Source organism: Elephas maximus, chromosome 15 (genome assembly GCF_024166365.1).
Source record: "Elephas maximus indicus isolate mEleMax1 chromosome 15, mEleMax1 primary haplotype, whole genome shotgun sequence".
Taxonomy (NCBI): domain Eukaryota; kingdom Metazoa; phylum Chordata; class Mammalia; order Proboscidea; family Elephantidae; genus Elephas; species Elephas maximus.
This window is the reverse complement of record NC_064833.1, coordinates 67,071,050-67,089,043: the sequence shown is the minus strand read 5'-3', so window position 1 is coordinate 67,089,043 and position 17,994 is coordinate 67,071,050. Positions and strand designations below refer to the sequence as shown.

The 17,994-nt window shown below is 39.8% G+C and overlaps 1 protein-coding gene across 2 annotated transcripts in view; it reads left to right on the top strand.

The window, feature by feature from the left end:
• The first annotated feature begins 2,683 nt into the window (after window positions 1-2,683).
• Window positions 2,684-17,994, top strand: part of PI15 (peptidase inhibitor 15) — a 28,446-nt gene continuing 13,135 nt past the window's right edge. Inside the window, exons 1-2 of one of the 2 annotated variants that reach the window (XM_049854259.1) lie at window positions 2,684-2,850; window positions 3,422-3,731. In XM_049854259.1, the coding sequence (XP_049710216.1) occupies window positions 3,459-3,731 (273 nt within the window). In that variant the 5' untranslated portion in view covers window positions 2,684-2,850; window positions 3,422-3,458. Of the gene's footprint in view, window positions 2,851-3,393; window positions 3,732-17,994 lie in introns of both variants that reach the window. The other variant, XM_049854258.1, reaches the window with a different exon arrangement.

Genomic DNA, 17,994 nt, shown 5'->3' with positions numbered 1-17,994 from the left:
TTTTACTTATTTATTTATTTTTTAAATTTTATTGAGTTTTTGGTAAAAGTTTACACAGCAAGTTAGGTTCCTATTTGTCAATTCCACACAAATTGTTCACTGACATTAGTTACACTTATCACAATGTGTCAACATTATCTTCAATTGTGTTCTGTTTGTTCCATTTCCAGTACTCTAGTTTCTCTGCCCTCTTGGTCTCATACTGATGGTTTTTCACCGATCTCATGGGTAATAGTCTTTATATTATGTGTCACTCTGATATTTTGCTAAAGGATGATCTCAGATAGGCTCATTTCTGGGTTTAAAGAGTGTCTCAGAGCAACGGTCCTCTGTTCTCTACTGTTCCAGTTTGTCTGGCTTTTTTTTTTTTAATAAGAATTTGAGTTCAGCTCCACATTTTTCTCCCATTCTATCTGGGATCATCTATTGTGACCACTGTTAGGATGGTCAATGTTGGTAGCCGGGCACCACCTGGCGCTTCCAGTCTCAGAGTAAATGTAGAATTGTTTCTTCTCCGAGCTTTTGGATACCTTCTTACTGTTTCACTCCTGGTGAATAGAGATCCCGGTTTGTCTTAGATGGCCACTCGCAAGTTTTTAAGACTCCAGACGCTACTTGCTTCACTAGGACGCAGATCATGATTTTTGTGAACTATATTATGCCAACTGGCTGAGTTGTCCCATTTGACTATGGTCCTAAGCTTTCAAACCCAGAAAACCAACCTCAGAAGGTGTTCGGTTATGTCTGTGGAATGTCTGTATTTTTGTCTTCAACGAATATATGTGTCTGCCCCCACATATTTGTATTTACACGTACCTATTTAAAAAAAAATTTTTTTTTTTTTTTAATTTATAGATAATTCTGGGAAACCCTGGTGGTGTAGTGGTTAAGAGCTATGGCTGCTAACCAAAAGATCGGCAGTTTAAATCCACCAGGTGCTCCTTGGAAACCCCATGGAGCAGTTCTACTCTGTTCTCTAGGGTCGCTATGAGTTGGAATCGACTCGACAGCAGTGGGTTTGTTTTTTTTTTGGTTTGGCTTATAGATAATTCTATCTGTTCTCGCCTACATACACACCTGTACCTACCTGTATACCAATATGCCTATACCCATCCATATATGCTCAAACACTCGTTTTTACTTTGGTTGTGCTTTGCTTACTACATCCACATTCGGTGCCACTCTTCCCACCACAAAAAACAAAAACAAAAACAAAAAAAAACAGGTATCTACAAACTAAAATGTACTTTCCCCTTCCGTCTTCCTTTCCCTGGTAACCACCAATGAACGTTGGTCTGTCTTTATATACACTATTCTTATAAAAGGGATCACAAAATATTGTCCTTATATGTTTGACTTATTTCACTTAGCATTATGCCTTCCAGGTCCATCCATGTTATAATATGTTTTGTGGACTCATCATTGTTCTTTATGGTTGTATAGTTTCCATTGTAAATATGTACTACAATTTGCTTATCCATTCATCTGTTATTTCCATTTATTTGCTACTGTGAATAAAGCAGCAATGAGCATAGGTGTGCATATGTCTCTTCGTGTCATTATTTTTAGGCCTCTAGAGTACATACATAGAAGTGGGATTTCTAGATCATAGGATAGTTCTATTTCTAGTTTTTTGAGAAAATGCCACACTGATTTCCATAGTGGTTGTACCATTTTACAGTCCCACTAGCAAAGAATAAGGGTACCAATCTCCCTGTATCCTCAACAACATTTGTTGTAATCTGTTTCTTTTTATCAATGCCATTTTACCCAGAGGTGAGATGGTCTTTCATTGTAGTTTTAATTTGTATTACTCTAACGGCTACATCCTGAGCATCTTTTCATACGTTGATTCTTGGCAGCAGTAGCTGCTATTAAATTCTTCATGGCCTCTGTGCTGTGCCCTCCAAATGCTTCCTGAGAAGTTGTGCCATTCTCTGCTTAACATTTCAACTATGTGCTTCTAAACCTGAAACAGATGTTATCCTGGCTGCTGTGACTTGCCATGAGCTTCTCTATTCGCATTATATACAAGGCAGGTAAATGGGAGCTGATTTGCTGGCCTTGCTTTGTAGAGAAAGAGAAATTGCATGAAGGGTGAAACAAGAAAGAAAGAGGAAATAAATATATAAAGTAGAGATATAAAGCCACTTGGAGACAGAGAGGAACAACCACTTAAGCATCTATTACCCTAATATGCTATAGTTTGGCGACTACTGATTTGCCTGGCACCCTTTTTGAATCATATTCATGGCCACTCTGATTGACGATGTGAGCTGATCTCTTGATTTAACATCAGCTTGCTCTTTTCAGTGCCCATGCCGTTTACTGTCTTCAAAAAATGCACTGCTTATTACTCAGCCATCTGTGTTTTCAAGAACTCATGGTCTTTTTTTTTTTTTTTCCTTCTTCTTGTTCTTTTTTGTATGGGAGCCAGGAACTAGAAAGCATTCAATGAGGAAAATTAACCACTCAGAAAAGGTGGAAGCCCAGAGAAAAAAGGGTTTGTCTTTTATGGTTTGTACTTTGTAAGCTGTGGGTGTGACTCAATTTCCTCACCACCCACATAAAAAGGTTGCCACCCAATCACTGTACTTTCTATCCAAAACCCCTCCCCTTTGGTTTTGGCTAGGAAAGACCCTAAGAAAGACTGCCCTTTCTGGACGTTGCAGTCTGTGACATATAAAAGCTGTTAGCAGCTCCTGTAGCCAGCAGCATTCAACCCTTGCAGAGTTTTGCTCTCAGAGTTTGTAATAAGACACATTCCTCTTACAAGGGTTCATGCTACAACATAGCAAAGAACTTTAAATTTTTGGAAGAACAATATATTCATTTTGGCATTGTGCAGAGGTAAGCTATTTAGCTCAACGAGTTTATTTTGCATGCATTGATTTTAAAGTAGTTCACTTTTTTTTTCCTTAAGAAATAAGACTGGAATATTATATATAGCTTTTTTGTATGTGTTCTATCACTTGGTGTACATAATATGTCTGGGAGACATTCCCAGGACATTCTCTGTTACCTGTCATGCATTTTGCATCTCCACTGGCAAGATAACTTCCATTCTTAAACGATTTCCCATTACAAATAAATATTAAGTAATGCAGTCTGCGGTTAGGCATTTGGGGCAAGTGGTTCACATTCATTTTGGGTTTAGTAGTCATGCTGTTTGATTTTTTTCTCCAGGCACAGGAAGTTCCTTTTAGGGGTCTACCTCATAACATTAAGCAAAATGAGTAGTGACTCTACTATAGGTTGTCTTCTAGGTTTGGTTTCAAAAGTTGTTTGGATTTTGGGAGAAAGTTAAATCAAGCAATGCTTCCAAAGGATGCCTTTATAAATTCACATCTTTTGCCCCCGCCCCCGCCTTTTTTTTTTTTTTTCTTTTCCTAGACCATAATTCTACCTTTCTGCTTTAAAGCAAAATAAACTTGGTGGCCTCTCCTCCACCCCTCAAAATGACAGCCGTCTCTGCCGTCAGCGGAACCCTCCTGCTCTCCCTATTCTGTGAAGCGAGTGCCGTCATCTTACTCAATTCCACTGACTCATCCCCGCCAACCAATAATTTCACTGATATTGAAGCAGCTCTAGAAACCCAACTAGACTCTGCGGATATCCCCAAAGCCAGGCGGAAGCGCTACATTTCGCAGAATGACATGATCGCCATTCTTGATTATCACAATCAAGTTCGGGGCAAAGTGTTCCCACCTGCAGCTAACATGGAATATATGGTAAGAAGACTTCTTTTTCTTTGAGTTTGGAGGGAGGAAGCTTTGTTTCAGTTGTATGAAAGAACCTAGAGGCATATGTCAAGGGATATGGGGCTTTTTGTACATTTTAATTTAAGGAAAGTGCCTTTGTGACTAACAATCTCAAATAGTCTTCCATCATAGAACTAAAGGAGGGAGAATCCAGATAAATTTTTATTCTGTGAACTCCATACCAACTGATGAACCACATCTTATGTAAGGAACACAGATAAAGACTGTGTGTTGACTAATAACATTTAAATGGTCACTCTTATTTTTCTTTCACATGGAACTTCTGCTGTGTTTTCATTATCTAATAGTTATAATTGTCAGTTAAAGCATTTCTTGAAAATATTTCTTAAAACTGTAGGTTTTGTGTGCATGATTTATCTCTGGGTAGGTGTCTTTTCCCTTTCTTGGACAAAGCTCTTCTCCACACTAATCTATTTCTATTCTCAGAGAATAAGCTGACTTTTCCCTCGTTGTGATTTAATACTTTGTCGTTGAGATAACATTAAGCCAGAACACTTGCACAGTGTTCCAACTTACAGAGAACAAATACTTTGCTCTCTGTTAAAAATAGGCTTTCTGAGCTTGAACTATTTTACTTAGGAAGCAAGTAAAAAATTCAAGTGGAAATTGAAAGGAAAGATGTCTTTTAGAACTTGCTTTACTTCTGGTTTTGAATTTATGAAGATTTATGGTTAAAAGTCCAGCATCTTACAAAAGGACAGCTGGGAGCCTCTTTAAGGCAACGAAGAGCGCCAAGATGGTATTTCTAAATCGGGTGGAGGGAGGTGATACCACTAATAAATTTTTGTAAGTACTAACCTAAAATTTGGTATTTCTATCAAATTCTAAATCCATCGATTTTATTCAAATAAACTTTTTAAGTTTGGCTAATTGCAGGTGTCAGTGTTGCAGAAAAAAAAAAAAAGAAGGCTTTTCAAATGTACGAGAGCCACTGTTCACAGAATTGGAATGTAGACTCTATAAAGAAGCATTTTCCTAGGATTTCTTAAAAGAAAACATAATCGGTCTTGGTTTATATGGGACAATATAATTCTCTTGATTAAGGATATGCATTCTGGAATCTAACTGCTTGGGTTCAAATCCCAGCCCTGGAATATCAATTATATGAGTTCATAATCTCACTGTTTCCCTTTTCATCATCTTTAATATGAAGATGAAAGAAGTATCTGCCTCATAGGGTTGTTGTGAGGAATACATGAGTTGGATTGTCCTGCAGTGGCATGAACAGTTAAGCGCTTGGCTACTAAAGTTGACAGTTCAGATTTCACTCGGAGGCACCTTAGAAGAAAAAACCTGGCCATCTACTTTCAAAAGATCATAGCCATTGAAAACTCTCTGAAGCAGAGTTTCCCTCTGAAACACGTGGGGTCACCACGTGTTGGAATTGAATCGATAGCAACTCTTTTTTTTTTCATTTAGAGCAATTAGATGAGAATCTGCAATAGAAATTGGCTTATTTTGGTTTCCTTGAAATTCTTAAGAAAGGTGCCCAGTGAAAACTAGTTCAAATGCTAAAAATAGAAAGCTACCCACATAGAAGAGGTGTTTCTAGAAGTTGAGGTACAGATGTAGAAAGGAACAAATAAGCTTAAAATATTACTATAAATTATGAGAGCAATACGGAACAGATTCCACGGGAGCACAGAAAGGCGTATACCCAGACTGTGAGTTTACAGAATACTTCCTAGTGGTGAGAACAATGCTCTCCAGACGAAGAAGATGATGACCTAGACAACTGAGTCGCTAAGGTTCAAATTCTAGCTCTGTTGTCTACTCTGTGGCCTTGTACAAATTTCTTAATTGCCGAAGACCCAATTTCTTTATTGGTAAGACAGGAACAATAATACAGATAATACACAGTAACCGATCATTAAATAATGCACTTCATGATTTTAATGGTATTAGAAGCAGAAAGATTGTTATGAGAAAAGCATAGGTGGATTACAGACAGGAGAAATAGACTGAGAAAAGCCATGTTTTTTTTCTAGTTATATTCTTTCCCCCCTGGTCAAGAATTAATCCATTCCATATGCACTTATTTAATTGTTTCCATGTGCCAAGTACTTGGCTAATTGTTTCCAATGGTGATCTCATTTGATAGTTCACATTCTCATTATGGAGTAAGAATTGTTATCTTCATTTTAGAAATGAAATCACTTACACCCAGGGAAGTTAATAATAAGGCCAAGGTCGTATAAATAGTGAATTGTATCACTGGAATTAGAATTTAACCAAACCAAAGTTACTGCCAGGTTGATTCTGATTCATGGCCACCCCATAGGTGTAAGAATAGAACTGTGCTCCACAGGGTTTCCAGTGGCTGATTTTTTGAAAATAAATCATCAGACCCTTCTTCTGAGGCACCTCTGGGGGGACTCAAACTACTGTTTCAGTTAGCAGCTAAGCACTTAACATTTGAGACACCCGGGGACCCCAGAATTTAAAAAACCAAAGCCATGGCCATTGAGTCGATTCTGATTCATAGTGACCCTATAGGACAGAGTAGAAATGCCCCATAGAATTTTCAAGGAGTGCCTGGTGGGTTTGAACTGCAGACCTTTTGGTTAGCAGCCGTAGCTCTTAACCACTATGCCACCAAGTTTTCCCTCCAGAGTTTAGGGCTCTGTAATTCTAAACCTAGGAACGCTGGTAGTGTAATGGTTAAGCTGCTAACTAAAAGGTTTGAGCCCACTAGTTACTCCACGAGAGAAAATACCTGGCGATTTGCTCCCATAGAGATTATAGGGAAACCCTGGTGGCATAGTGGTTAAGTGCTACAGCTTCTAACCAAAGGATCGGCAGTTTGAATCTGCCAGGCACTCCTTGGAAACGCTATAGGGCAGTTCTACTCTGTCCTGTAGGGTCGCTATGAGTTGGAATCGACTTGACGGCCCTGGGCTGGGAGAGATTAGAGCCAAGAAACCTTATGGGGCAGTTCTGCTCTGTCCTGCAGGGTCACTATGCGTTGGAATCAACTCTGTGGCATACAACAACAATTCTAAACCTCATACTCTTAGTGGGAACACCTTTTAATTTGCCAGATTTAGCAAATGCTGTATTGGGAGAAGCCCCTGAAGTTGTCAGGTTACCTTTGTTTCCTCCCTTAAAATGGCAGCTGAAACCCTCGTGTTCTATTTGACATTTCAGCCTTATTATTTACTTTTCAAGTAAAGGAACTGTTACATACGATTTATTTTGTAAGTACAACAAGAAGCAGTAGCTAGAGCAGTAATTTCTATAAAATTATGTAAGGCCTATTTCAGATTATCCTGTGAATGCTATGCATATAATTCATTCGCACATACCGTCTTTTTATGCAAATAATGTGCACATTCTGCATTTGTTTGCCACCCGTGCCCTCCCTCCATGAGGTACCCTCTCAAGCACCACCATGCCAACCTTCTTCCACATTTTGCTGTAAAAAAAAAACAAAAAAAAAGTGCATAGCATGCTTACAAAAATACCTCCAAAGGGGAAGTCATGGCCAACAAACAAACGCAGAAGGTGAGTGTTATTTGCATAAAAAATATGGTATACTTATTCATTTAATATTATATGACATGCATTATTGTAAGCACTGGAGATACATTCGTGAATAAAACAGACAAAAATCCCCGCCCCCTGGAGCTTGTATCTGGTGGAAGGAGGGAGGCAGAGAGAAAACAAACAAATAAGTTACAAAATATGTTAGAGAGGTCCCTGAGTGATGCAAGCGATATAAGATCAACTAACCAAAAGGTTGGAGGTTGGAACACATCCAGGGGTACCGCAGCCAAAAGGCCTGGTGATCTGCTTCCCTAAAGATTGCAGCCAAGAACACCCTATGGAGCAGTTCTACTCTGCAACACATGGGGCCAGCATGAGTCAGAATCCACTGAATAGCGACAGAATTGGTTTTGATTTGGTAGGATGTTAGAAGATGGTATGATTATGAACAAAAATAAAGCAGATCGTGGCGGGGGTGTGATTTTTTAAAAAGTTGATCAGGGAAGAGTTCACTGAGAAGGCAAAGAGGGGGCGAGGGAGTGAGCCACACTACTAGAGGAGGAAAGAGCTTTCAAGAAGAAGAAAGTGCCAGGGTGAAGGCCTCGAGGAGGCAGAAAATTGGTTAGTTCACTTAGGAAAAAATGTGCCTAATTTAGTAAACTCATAAGTTAAAAGGATTCATTGATTAAATTGACCGATAAAAATAGCTCATCCAGAGCCCTCATGAAGGCCCAGAGAAACTTTGAGGGAAGTACCATGTAATAGTTAGCTTGGAGTAGGAACCCAGACCATAAAAACCCACTGCCGTCCCATAAGCGACTTTAAATCTCCAGGCTAGGTGAAAAATACAGAATTTAACATAACACTGTTGCTTTTGTTTTAACTTGTGGAACATTGAATTGGATTGTGAGCAATTCTGAGGTTAGGTCAGTTTCTAATCTGTACTATGTACGCCAAAAATTTAGGACACTCACCTCACTATGGCCACCTTGCAAATACTTATGCTTTGTGTTCAAATTACCCATATCAGTGAGTGGTTATCACCCATGGGAGCCTGAAAAGAGATGATCATTGGTCCAGGGCTCTTCCTAATTGCACCAGCCTGATTTATCATCCCATTCATCCACAACATTTCTCTCTGAGCCTTATACTCTTATACTCACAACCGTATGTAATTTCTCCTTCTTTTGAATTGCTGCAGCTCTTTATATCTACTATATGGCCTTCTTTGCGATCAGCCTTGATTTTATAGTTATAGGTGTATTTTTGGAAACTTCTTATTTTTAAACATTCAGGGTGCTAAATCTGAATTTATTCGTTGGTGTATCTCTATTTTCTTAAGTGATTTCTCACATATAGACAGTGGCCAACCATTGTTTGTTAAACTTAGTTGAAATTCCTACAAATTACCATATGCTTGCACACACAGCATCAATTTTTATATTATCCCAGGTTCTATTCCCAACCAAGGAGCCCTGGTGGTGCAGTGGTTAAGAGTTCGGCTGCTAACCGTAAGGTCAGCAGTACAAATCCACCAGCTGCTCCTTGGAAACTCTGTGGGGCAGTTCTACCCTGTCCTATAAGGTCACTATGATTTGGAGTTGACACGATGGCAACGGGTTTGTTTTGGGTTTATTCCCACCCAATGAGCCTCATGCACAGCCACCAACCAATCTGTCAGTGATAGTTTGTGTGTTGCTGTGATACTGAACAGATTTCATGGAGCTTCCAGATTAAGACAGAATAGGGACCTACTGGTGATCTACTTCTGAAAATCAACCAGTGACATCCCTACAGATCACAGTGGTCTGAGCCACAGTTGATCGTGGGGATGGTGCAAGACTGGGCAGTATTTCATTCCATTGTGCATGGGATCACTATGAGTTGGGGGCTGATTTGATGACAGCTCACAATAGCAAGGTAAATATTTTAATAGAATTTTTCTCGTACTTTTTAATAATATTTTATCCTACTAACCTAAAATTACACAAAGAAGCTTTACATAAATTCTAAAAAATAAATAATTTTATCTCCTCTAAGTCTTTGGAGTGCTGGTGGTGCAGTGGTTAAGAGCTCGGCTGCTAACCAAAAGGTCTGCAGTACAAATCCACCAGCTGCTCCTTGGAAACCTTATGGGGCATGTCTACTCTGTCCTATAGGGCCGCTATGAGTCAGAATTGATCGGACAGCAACAGGTTTGGTTTGAAGTCTTTGGTTATATTATATAGTGCACCCAAAACCCAGTGCCGTCGAGTCGATATAGTATACCGGTTGTGCAAAAGGTTAGGCGCTTGGCAGCTAACCAAAAGGTTCTTCTTTGTCGCATGGGATCACTATGAGTTGGAATCTACCTGACAGCACCTAACAACAATTTGTACATTGAAGTGCTAACATTCGTATTATGGTTGTATAATATTTTCCTTGGATATTTTTTTACTGATTTTAGTAAAAACATAATATTTGAAATGTTTAATTTTCTAGAACAGTTTCTTTTCACAGAAGTAATAATATAGATAGAGCTTAAAATATGTAAGCCAAATGTCTTTTCTCTTGACTTCTGTTCTACAATTAGTATGAGGGCTAATTTCCAGAGGTCCTGGGACAACAGCTGTTTTTCATTCATCTTAAGGGCAATTTAAACCACAAGCCACACTAGCTTCTTAAAGTAAGAATTATCCCCAAATAATGAAATTGCAAGGTTCACACATAGAATGAGATTTGTAGAATATTCCCTAAACTGATGTCAATTGAATCAATTAACTTCCACAATTTTGAGATCCCTCCATAAGAGCAGGAGTCCCTGCTGGTGCAAACATTAACACACTCAGCTGCTAACCAAAAGTTGGGAGGTTTGAGTCACCCCAGAAGCATGTTGGATGAAAGTCCTGGCCATCTACTTCTGAAAAACCAGCCCCTGAAAACCGTATGGAGCACAGGCCTACCCTGACACACGTGGGGTCTCCATGAGTTGGAATTAACTCCATGGCAATCGGTTTTAAATCATGAAAGCCTCCTCGGGGGAGGAACATTTGAGACAAACGCTCGGAAAGGCAATGGTTGGTGTTACACTCAGAAATGCAATGATGAGCAACATCACAGGAGAGAAAAAGTTTGACACTTTAGCCAAATTTCTGAAGAGTCTGATAAAAGATTGAAGATCACTGAATTCAAAAGCAAGTAGGGAGACTCTGGAGATTTAACAGTAGTGTGAGATCTGCATTTTCGAAAGATGACCCTGGCATTTGGTGGAGTTGAGGTGGGCAGTAAAAGTGACCAGAGAGGTGGTGACACTGAGTAAGTGTGCCATCCCTTTAGGCAAAGATAAGGAGGACCCACACACCTACAGGAAAAAAGACAGTGACAGACATGGATGACTGATGGAATTGTAGTGGGTAAGATGACAGGCTTCATGAATGGTGTGGAATGCAGAAAGGCAGGTAAGGTTCCAGAGTGAAGATGATGATGGAAATGAATTGTGCAACTTAAAACTGAAAAAAAAAAAATTGTACAATGTGATTTCAAGAAGAAAAAAAGGCTGTATTGATAATGTTGGTGTTGTGCTTCATCAAGTTAATTGCAACTCATAGTGACCCTATATGAGAGTAGACCTGTCCCATAGGCTTTCCTAGGCTGTCATCTTTACAGAGGCAGATCGACAGGCTTGTACCTCCAGAGCTGCTGGTAGATTCAAACCTCTGACCTTTCGGTTGGCAGCTGAGCACTTAATTATTGTGCCACCAGGGCTCCTTATATTGATAATCTACCTGTTTGTTTAGTACCTACAAATATTACTTGCAGATCTAAAGGAATAAGTGTTCCTATACTTTTCTGGAAAAGGAAAATGCCAGCTAATAGGTAGGAAAGTAATAGAAACATGACCCAAATGAATGAATGAAGAATAGATTAATCCATCCTTGGAAATAGCCAATAAACTTATTGCCTAAAATGAGTAATAATTTATGTCTGGGAAGGAATGAAAAATGCTGATTTTGTTCTTTTGGACTTCATGTGGAAGAGAAGGTAGATACCAAAAACTACTTAAAAAAAAAAAAACTTTATTCAGTCACTGACTAAACACTGTGTCTATCAATTTTTTTAAACCAGGTCACATATTGTCCCAAATGGCACATTTCCTCTCATTTGGGAAGAATAACTCAATTTTCTTGTTATGAACATGAGAAATTTGATGTGTTTAACCTAAATCTTTTCAATGAATGCTTTTATGGCCACTAGAAAGCCTCCTGAGAACTGTTGCCAGAAAGCAGTGAACTGAGAAAGCTTGCTGACAGGAAGGCATTTCTCCAGGACATTCAGAACACTTGCATTCCTGTTCTTCTAGATGTAGAACCTTTGAAGTGTCTTGGCTTCAAATGGATACAGCACATATTTTATAGGAATTTTCTTCCAAGGTGCACGTTGCTTAGTAGTGTTGTTGTTCGGTGCTGTCCAGTTGATTTCGACTCGTATGTGACAGAGTAGCAATCCCATGTGACTGAGTAGAACTGCCCCATAGGGTTTTCTAGGCTCTGATGTTCATTGGAACAGATTGCCTGGTCTTTTTCCCATGGAGCAGCTGGATGGGTCTGAACTGCTAACCTTTCAGTTAGCAGCCAAGTGCTTAATTGTTGTGCCACCAGGGATCCTTTGCTTAGCCCTACTTGTATACCTTGAAGGTTGCTTTACTTCTGTTCAGTTCTGCGTGTATGGAGCCAGCTGGAGCGAAGAACATTCTGTTTGTCACCATTTTGAAAATAGACTTTAGGAAATGCAAATGTAAAGACATTCACAGAATGTGGATCAAAACCTCACCATCAGTTGGTAGACAGAAAAACTGTGAATCACAGGTAGAGCACATATAGACTGACTATCATACCTAGTAGGAGCCCTGGTAGCGTAGTGCTTAAAAGCTTGGCTGCTAACCAAAAGGCTGGCGGTTTGAATCTATCAGCAGCTCCTTGGAAACCCTATGGGGCAGTACTACTCTGTCGTATAGGGTCACTATGAGTCAGAATCGACTTGACGGCATTGAGTTTGGTTTGGTTTTATACTACCTAGTATTTAAAGCTGGTTTTGGGGTTTTTTTTTGTGTGTGTGTGGGAAATATTACTGACCACATGCAAAACTATAGCAAAATAATTTTATTGGAATCCTCCCATGTATTTATAAAACCTAGCATCGTGTCTGTCCCACAGGTGGTAAACACTCAGTAAATATTTTTGGGATAACTGAATGAAGTCTTTTAACTTTCTCGAGGCATCACAGGTAAAGGAGTTGTGGCTCTGGTGCTCTGGTGGGTAAGAGTCATTCAATATTCAATCACTCGTTTCACACTATTTATTAAGTCCTTTATGTGCCCGGTACTATGCTGGGTGATTCAGTCATAAGCCAAGAAACACTCTTCGGCAGCAAGTACTGTGAGTGGACAAGTCAGTGGGCAAAGGAGTGTACTAAGTGCTGAAGTGAAATAAACACAGGATGTGTTGAGATGATGGGGGTGGGGGAGCGTCTAGTCCAGACTTTGGCTGGGAGGCACAGGGAAAGCTTCTACAAGAAAATAATTTCAAATACTAAATATGAAAAATAAGAAGAGTTATATTTACGTGAGCCCTGGTGGAGCAGTGGTGAAGAGCTTGGCTGCTAACAAAAAGGTCGGCAGTTTGAATCCACCAGTGGCTCCTTGGAAGTCCTATGGGGCAGTTCCACTCTGTCCAATAGGGTTGCTCTGAGGCAGAGTTGATGCGACAGCAACAGATTATACTTACTTGGGAGTCCCTGGGTAGTACAAACAATTAACACACTCACCTGCAAACCGAAAAAGGCTGACAATTTCAATCCACCCAGGGTGCCTCGGAAGAAAAGCCTGGTAATTTACTTCTGAAAAATCAGCCACTGAAAACTCTATGGACCATAGTTCTGTTCTAACGCACATAAAGTTGTCATGAGTTGGATTATACTCCAAGGCAACTCGTTGATGCGTGAAGAAGTTCAGGAAAGAAGAGAGAACTGTATAGGAGCAGAAAGGTATTATAAGAAGAAGAGTGTAATATGCATACAAGGACCCAGAACTAAGAAGGAGCATGCTACATTCAAAGAACAGATAAAAGTTCCACGTGGCTTTGGTTTAGTGCACAAAATGGAGAGCATTGTTTGAGGAGGTTGGGGGAGGCAAGCAGAGACATTTACTCTTTATTCTAAGATCAAGAGAAGTTATTGAGGGTTTTAAGCAGTGAGGTGGCATATTGACATTTGCATTTCATTCAAAGTCCTTCTGGCTACGTGTACTAATGGATTGGAAAAAGACAGGGGTGAAAGCAGGGCATTGAGTCGAGAGGCTGTTTTAATAATCTGGGTGAGAGAAAACTGAAGCCTAAACTAAGTTTGAGACTATAAGGATATGCAAAAGTGAATCAACACTTTGAAATCACTAAGTGATTTATATGATGAAGTAGAATGAGAAAGTTGCCCCCTTTTAACAAAACAACTGGGTTTCTCTGAGTTAGAGAACACAAGATAAAGAACAGGTTTCATGAGTCATGAAGTTACTGTGGGTTTTAAGTTCCAGGGAACACATCTATGGAGGTTAAAAAAGTAGCTAATGTGGTGGGAGGGAACATGGTTCTACTACAAAGAATTTTGGATGGGAATATCCTCTGGTAGTCAAAATGGGCCCCTTTGCATGGTAAGGGGTAGGAGTATGGAGGAGTTGTATATTGTACGGAGGAGACAGCAAGGATGGATGAATTTATGTCTGGGAATGCACTCAATTTTTGTAAGAAAGTTTCATGTGTTAATTTTTTTTATAATAAGTGCTGAGACTTAAGTTATCATGAATCCAAATCTGTTTTAGGGTCCTACATAGCACCAGGCACTACCAAGTGTTCCTGACACACTTGGGATAAACTGTTCATAGAAACTAATCAAAGAACTTCAGGAAAATAGAAGCTGAAAAGCCTGACTAGCTCATGCCATGAATTTAGGATGTCTCCTACAGGTTCGAAAACCTTGGTGGTGTAGTGGTTAAGTGCTACGGCTGCTAACCAAAGGGTGGGCAGTTTGAATCTGCCAGGCGCTCCTTGGAAACTCTTTGGGGCAGTTCTACTCTGACTTATAGGGTTGCTACGAGTTGGAATCGACGGCACTGGATTTGGTTTTGGTTTGGTTTGCTATAGGTTCACTAAGACTCGGAATCCACTTGACGGCAGTGGGTTTTTGGTTTGGATAACCAGTCAATGGCTATTAAATGGTTATAAACTCAAAGTAGTTGTCTATGAGAATTTCTGAAGAATGATGTGGGAGGTGGGCAGGGAAGATGAAAACTAACAGTTTAAAGTGGTCAAAAAAATTTTTGGCATAAAATGTATCCTAGATTGAGGTTTGGAGGGATGAGATTCGAAATGTTTCCAGTCTTTGTTACCCATAGCACCTAAAATCAGGTATCAAGCATTTTTTTGACACAGATATGGAAGAATGCTCTACAAGTTGTACGTTTAGACTGAACTTTTCATGAGATCTCTTAAAACTTCACCCTGCGTACTTCAAACTGAAACAGTCCAGAAATGCTACTTAAGGCCACAGTATTTTTTCTACTGAAAAGTGCATAAAATTCATATTTCATAATTTAGTTCAAGATGAGCATTTCACCAAATCATTCTCTCTGCATTCCAGCGAGATCATGTTTTCAGCAGCAGTAGGTAGGCGGAAAGGCATTTGAATTCTTTTGCTTAAGTAGGCAATAGCAAGATATGGAGTTTGCATGTGTATCACAGGAAACTTGAAAACAATCAAGAAATTAGTTTTTAGATTATTGTAATACAGAGTCAGTGAAAAAAGAATTAATCACACATGAAAATGTTTTCCTGGCTCATGTATTAAGTGATAGCTATAGGGTCGCTATGATTCGAAATCATCTCCACAGCAACCGATTTGGGTTTTTTTTTTTTTTGTCTGTTTGTTTTTTTGAGTGGTAAGTATTTTATGGAAACCTTGGTGGTGTAGTGGTTAAGAGCTATGGCTGCTAACCAAAAGGTATTTTATTTCTCTAAAAAGGAGGACTATTGTTAGATCATCCATGAATGATCTTAAAATTTAAAGACAAAAATATGTTAAAGGGGGAATTAATTAGTTTCACAACTTCTAAAATGTTCTCTAATTGTTATATTCCACTGCCTGATGTTATTCCTCCCGCAGGTAAACTCATTATCTATGCACGATTTTGTTTCTGATTATTTACTTGTTTCAGGATTAATCCGTCTTCGTTTTATCCAGCTGCCTTCTTGGTTGAGATTAAAGCTGAATGTCTCTTAAGCATCAGGCTGCCAGATATTGTGACCAAAATGCACCTCACACTGCTTCCCATTTTAGACGGTTTTCTAAAATGTTCGCTGATGCCACCACAGGATTCCAGCACTCAGATCCCCAATAATACTAATTTTTGTGATGTTGTTTGCTTTTCTGACTCGTGATGACCCTACGTATGACAGCACAAAATGCCGCCTGGCCCTGTGCCATCCCCATGGTGGGTTGTGGAGCAGGACATTGTGTTTTAGAGGATTCTCACTGGCTGATTTTCAGAACTAGATCACAAGGCCTTGCTTCCTAGCCTGTCTTAGTCTAGAAACTTTGCTGAAACGTATTCAGTGTCATAACAACACACAAGCCTGTACTGACAGATGGGTGGTAACTGCACTTGAGGTGCATTGGCCAAAAATGGAACCTGGGTCCCCCGCATGGAAGGTGAGAAGTCTACCACTGAACTACAACTGCCCCCCAATAATGATAATAAACCCACTGCTGTTGAGTCGGTTCTGACCCACAGCAACCCTATAGGACAGAGTAGAGCTGCCCCATAAGGTTTCCAAGGAGCAGCTGGTTGATTTGAACTGCCAACCTTTTGATTACCAGCTGTATCACTTAGCTACTGCACCACCAGGGCTCCATAATAATAACAGCTACCATTAAGCACACCATTGCACTGCTAGAATTGTCACCTAGTCCTCATAAGAGTCTTAAGAGATGGGATTATTTTCCTCATTTAGAGACAGGGAACCTGAAGCTTAGAGAGGATAAGTAATTTTCCCAAGGTCATAGAACAAGTAAACCAAAATGATGAGAACCCAGTTCTACTTGACAACAGAGCCTATGCTTTGAACGACAGTACAGTACATGCTCGCCTTCATGTATTCATCTCTCCTGTTCTTGAGCCCACTGGATAGGGAATTTCCCTACATGCATTTTACCTGAGGACATCAGCAAGTATTGAAAGGTATTAATATGAAATCAAATCTTTCTCCCTGTGCTATTTCTACCTTTAGAAATCACATAGGTCTCCGCAATAGTCTTTGAAGGCTGTGAGCATCTATGTCCTAGACCCTTGGCTCCCAGTCACACAAGCTCTTTCTCAGTCTCTTGCCCTTTTCTGTTAAAAATCTATATACTCCACCTTTCTCATCTGGAGTGTTGCCAAGGCCATTGGGCTATCAGAGGATAGTAGCTTTCTGACAATACTGGAAATGGTAGGAAATTGTGTAATGAAGGAAATGGAAAATCAAGTCCCCCTTCTTCCCCATTAGGCCACACATACACACATAACCAGTAACCATTGAGTCGACCCTGACTCACTGTGACCTCATGAGTGTCAGAGCAGAACTGTGCTCCATTGAGTTTCCAATGGCTGATACACATAGCATACACATGTGAGCTGTGTCTATTAGAATGGCATGGGAACAAGAAGCAGTGTGGCAGGAATGGCAAGGAATACCCTTGACCTTGGTTGTCCTCCCTGATTGGGCCTAACCACGTGTGTGTCCTGAAAGTGAGGTCCTTGGAATTGAGGTGACCTGATCAATGTAGAAGAGAGAGGACACATTCTCCTCCAATTGTTATACTTCTGTGGGTGCATGCTAAAGTTAGGTTAGTGGCTTTGGTGAGCACAGTCTTCTGTTGACTCATATTCTCATGAGTTAAATTGTTCATTGTTCAATAATGGAAAGGGGTTGCCTTACTTATTTAGAACTGTTAACCTTTTTTTTTTTGTTGTCAAGAGTTTGGAATTTCAGAAAGTTATGTACGTATTTCTCCTACATCTTCCATCTGCTAGCTCAGTTAATTAAGCCATTTAGAGCTCTCATGATTTCTAAATAAGCACCACAAGTGCCATTGGCTATCTCTGTACTGATATCCATGTAGCCACAGACCACATGCTTACTCGTATTGGAATTGTCACTATTGGAAGGAATGACACCAGCTTATTTGTACCGTAACATGCAGGATGCTTTTTCTACATCTCTTACCCATAATCCTGTGTTCTACCAATACACAAATAAAGATCCTCACAGACTTTGACACCCATTGCCTGACACTCAGTTATTTTACTGATAAAATGCTATTTTTACTTTTCCTCCTGTCTCGGTTCACCTATAGGCCAGAGCTGAGAGGAAAGATGCTGATCAAAGAGCTTATAAGTGAAAATTAACCAAGGTTAATTTTCCAGAAATTCCCCCAATTTTTTAAGCCTTCCATGTGGCATGGGAGTTTGTGGGGGATGGCAGGAGGGAGAGAAGAGAAGAAGCCCAAAGTTCTCTGCAATCAGGATGACACTCCACTAAATAAGACTTTAGACAATTATTTCCAGCCAGAAGAGCATTGAACTGCTTCTGTGCAAGTACAGGTTCATGATATTTTGATTCGATAGATCCAGGATTGGGATAGGCACCTGCCTTCTCAATAG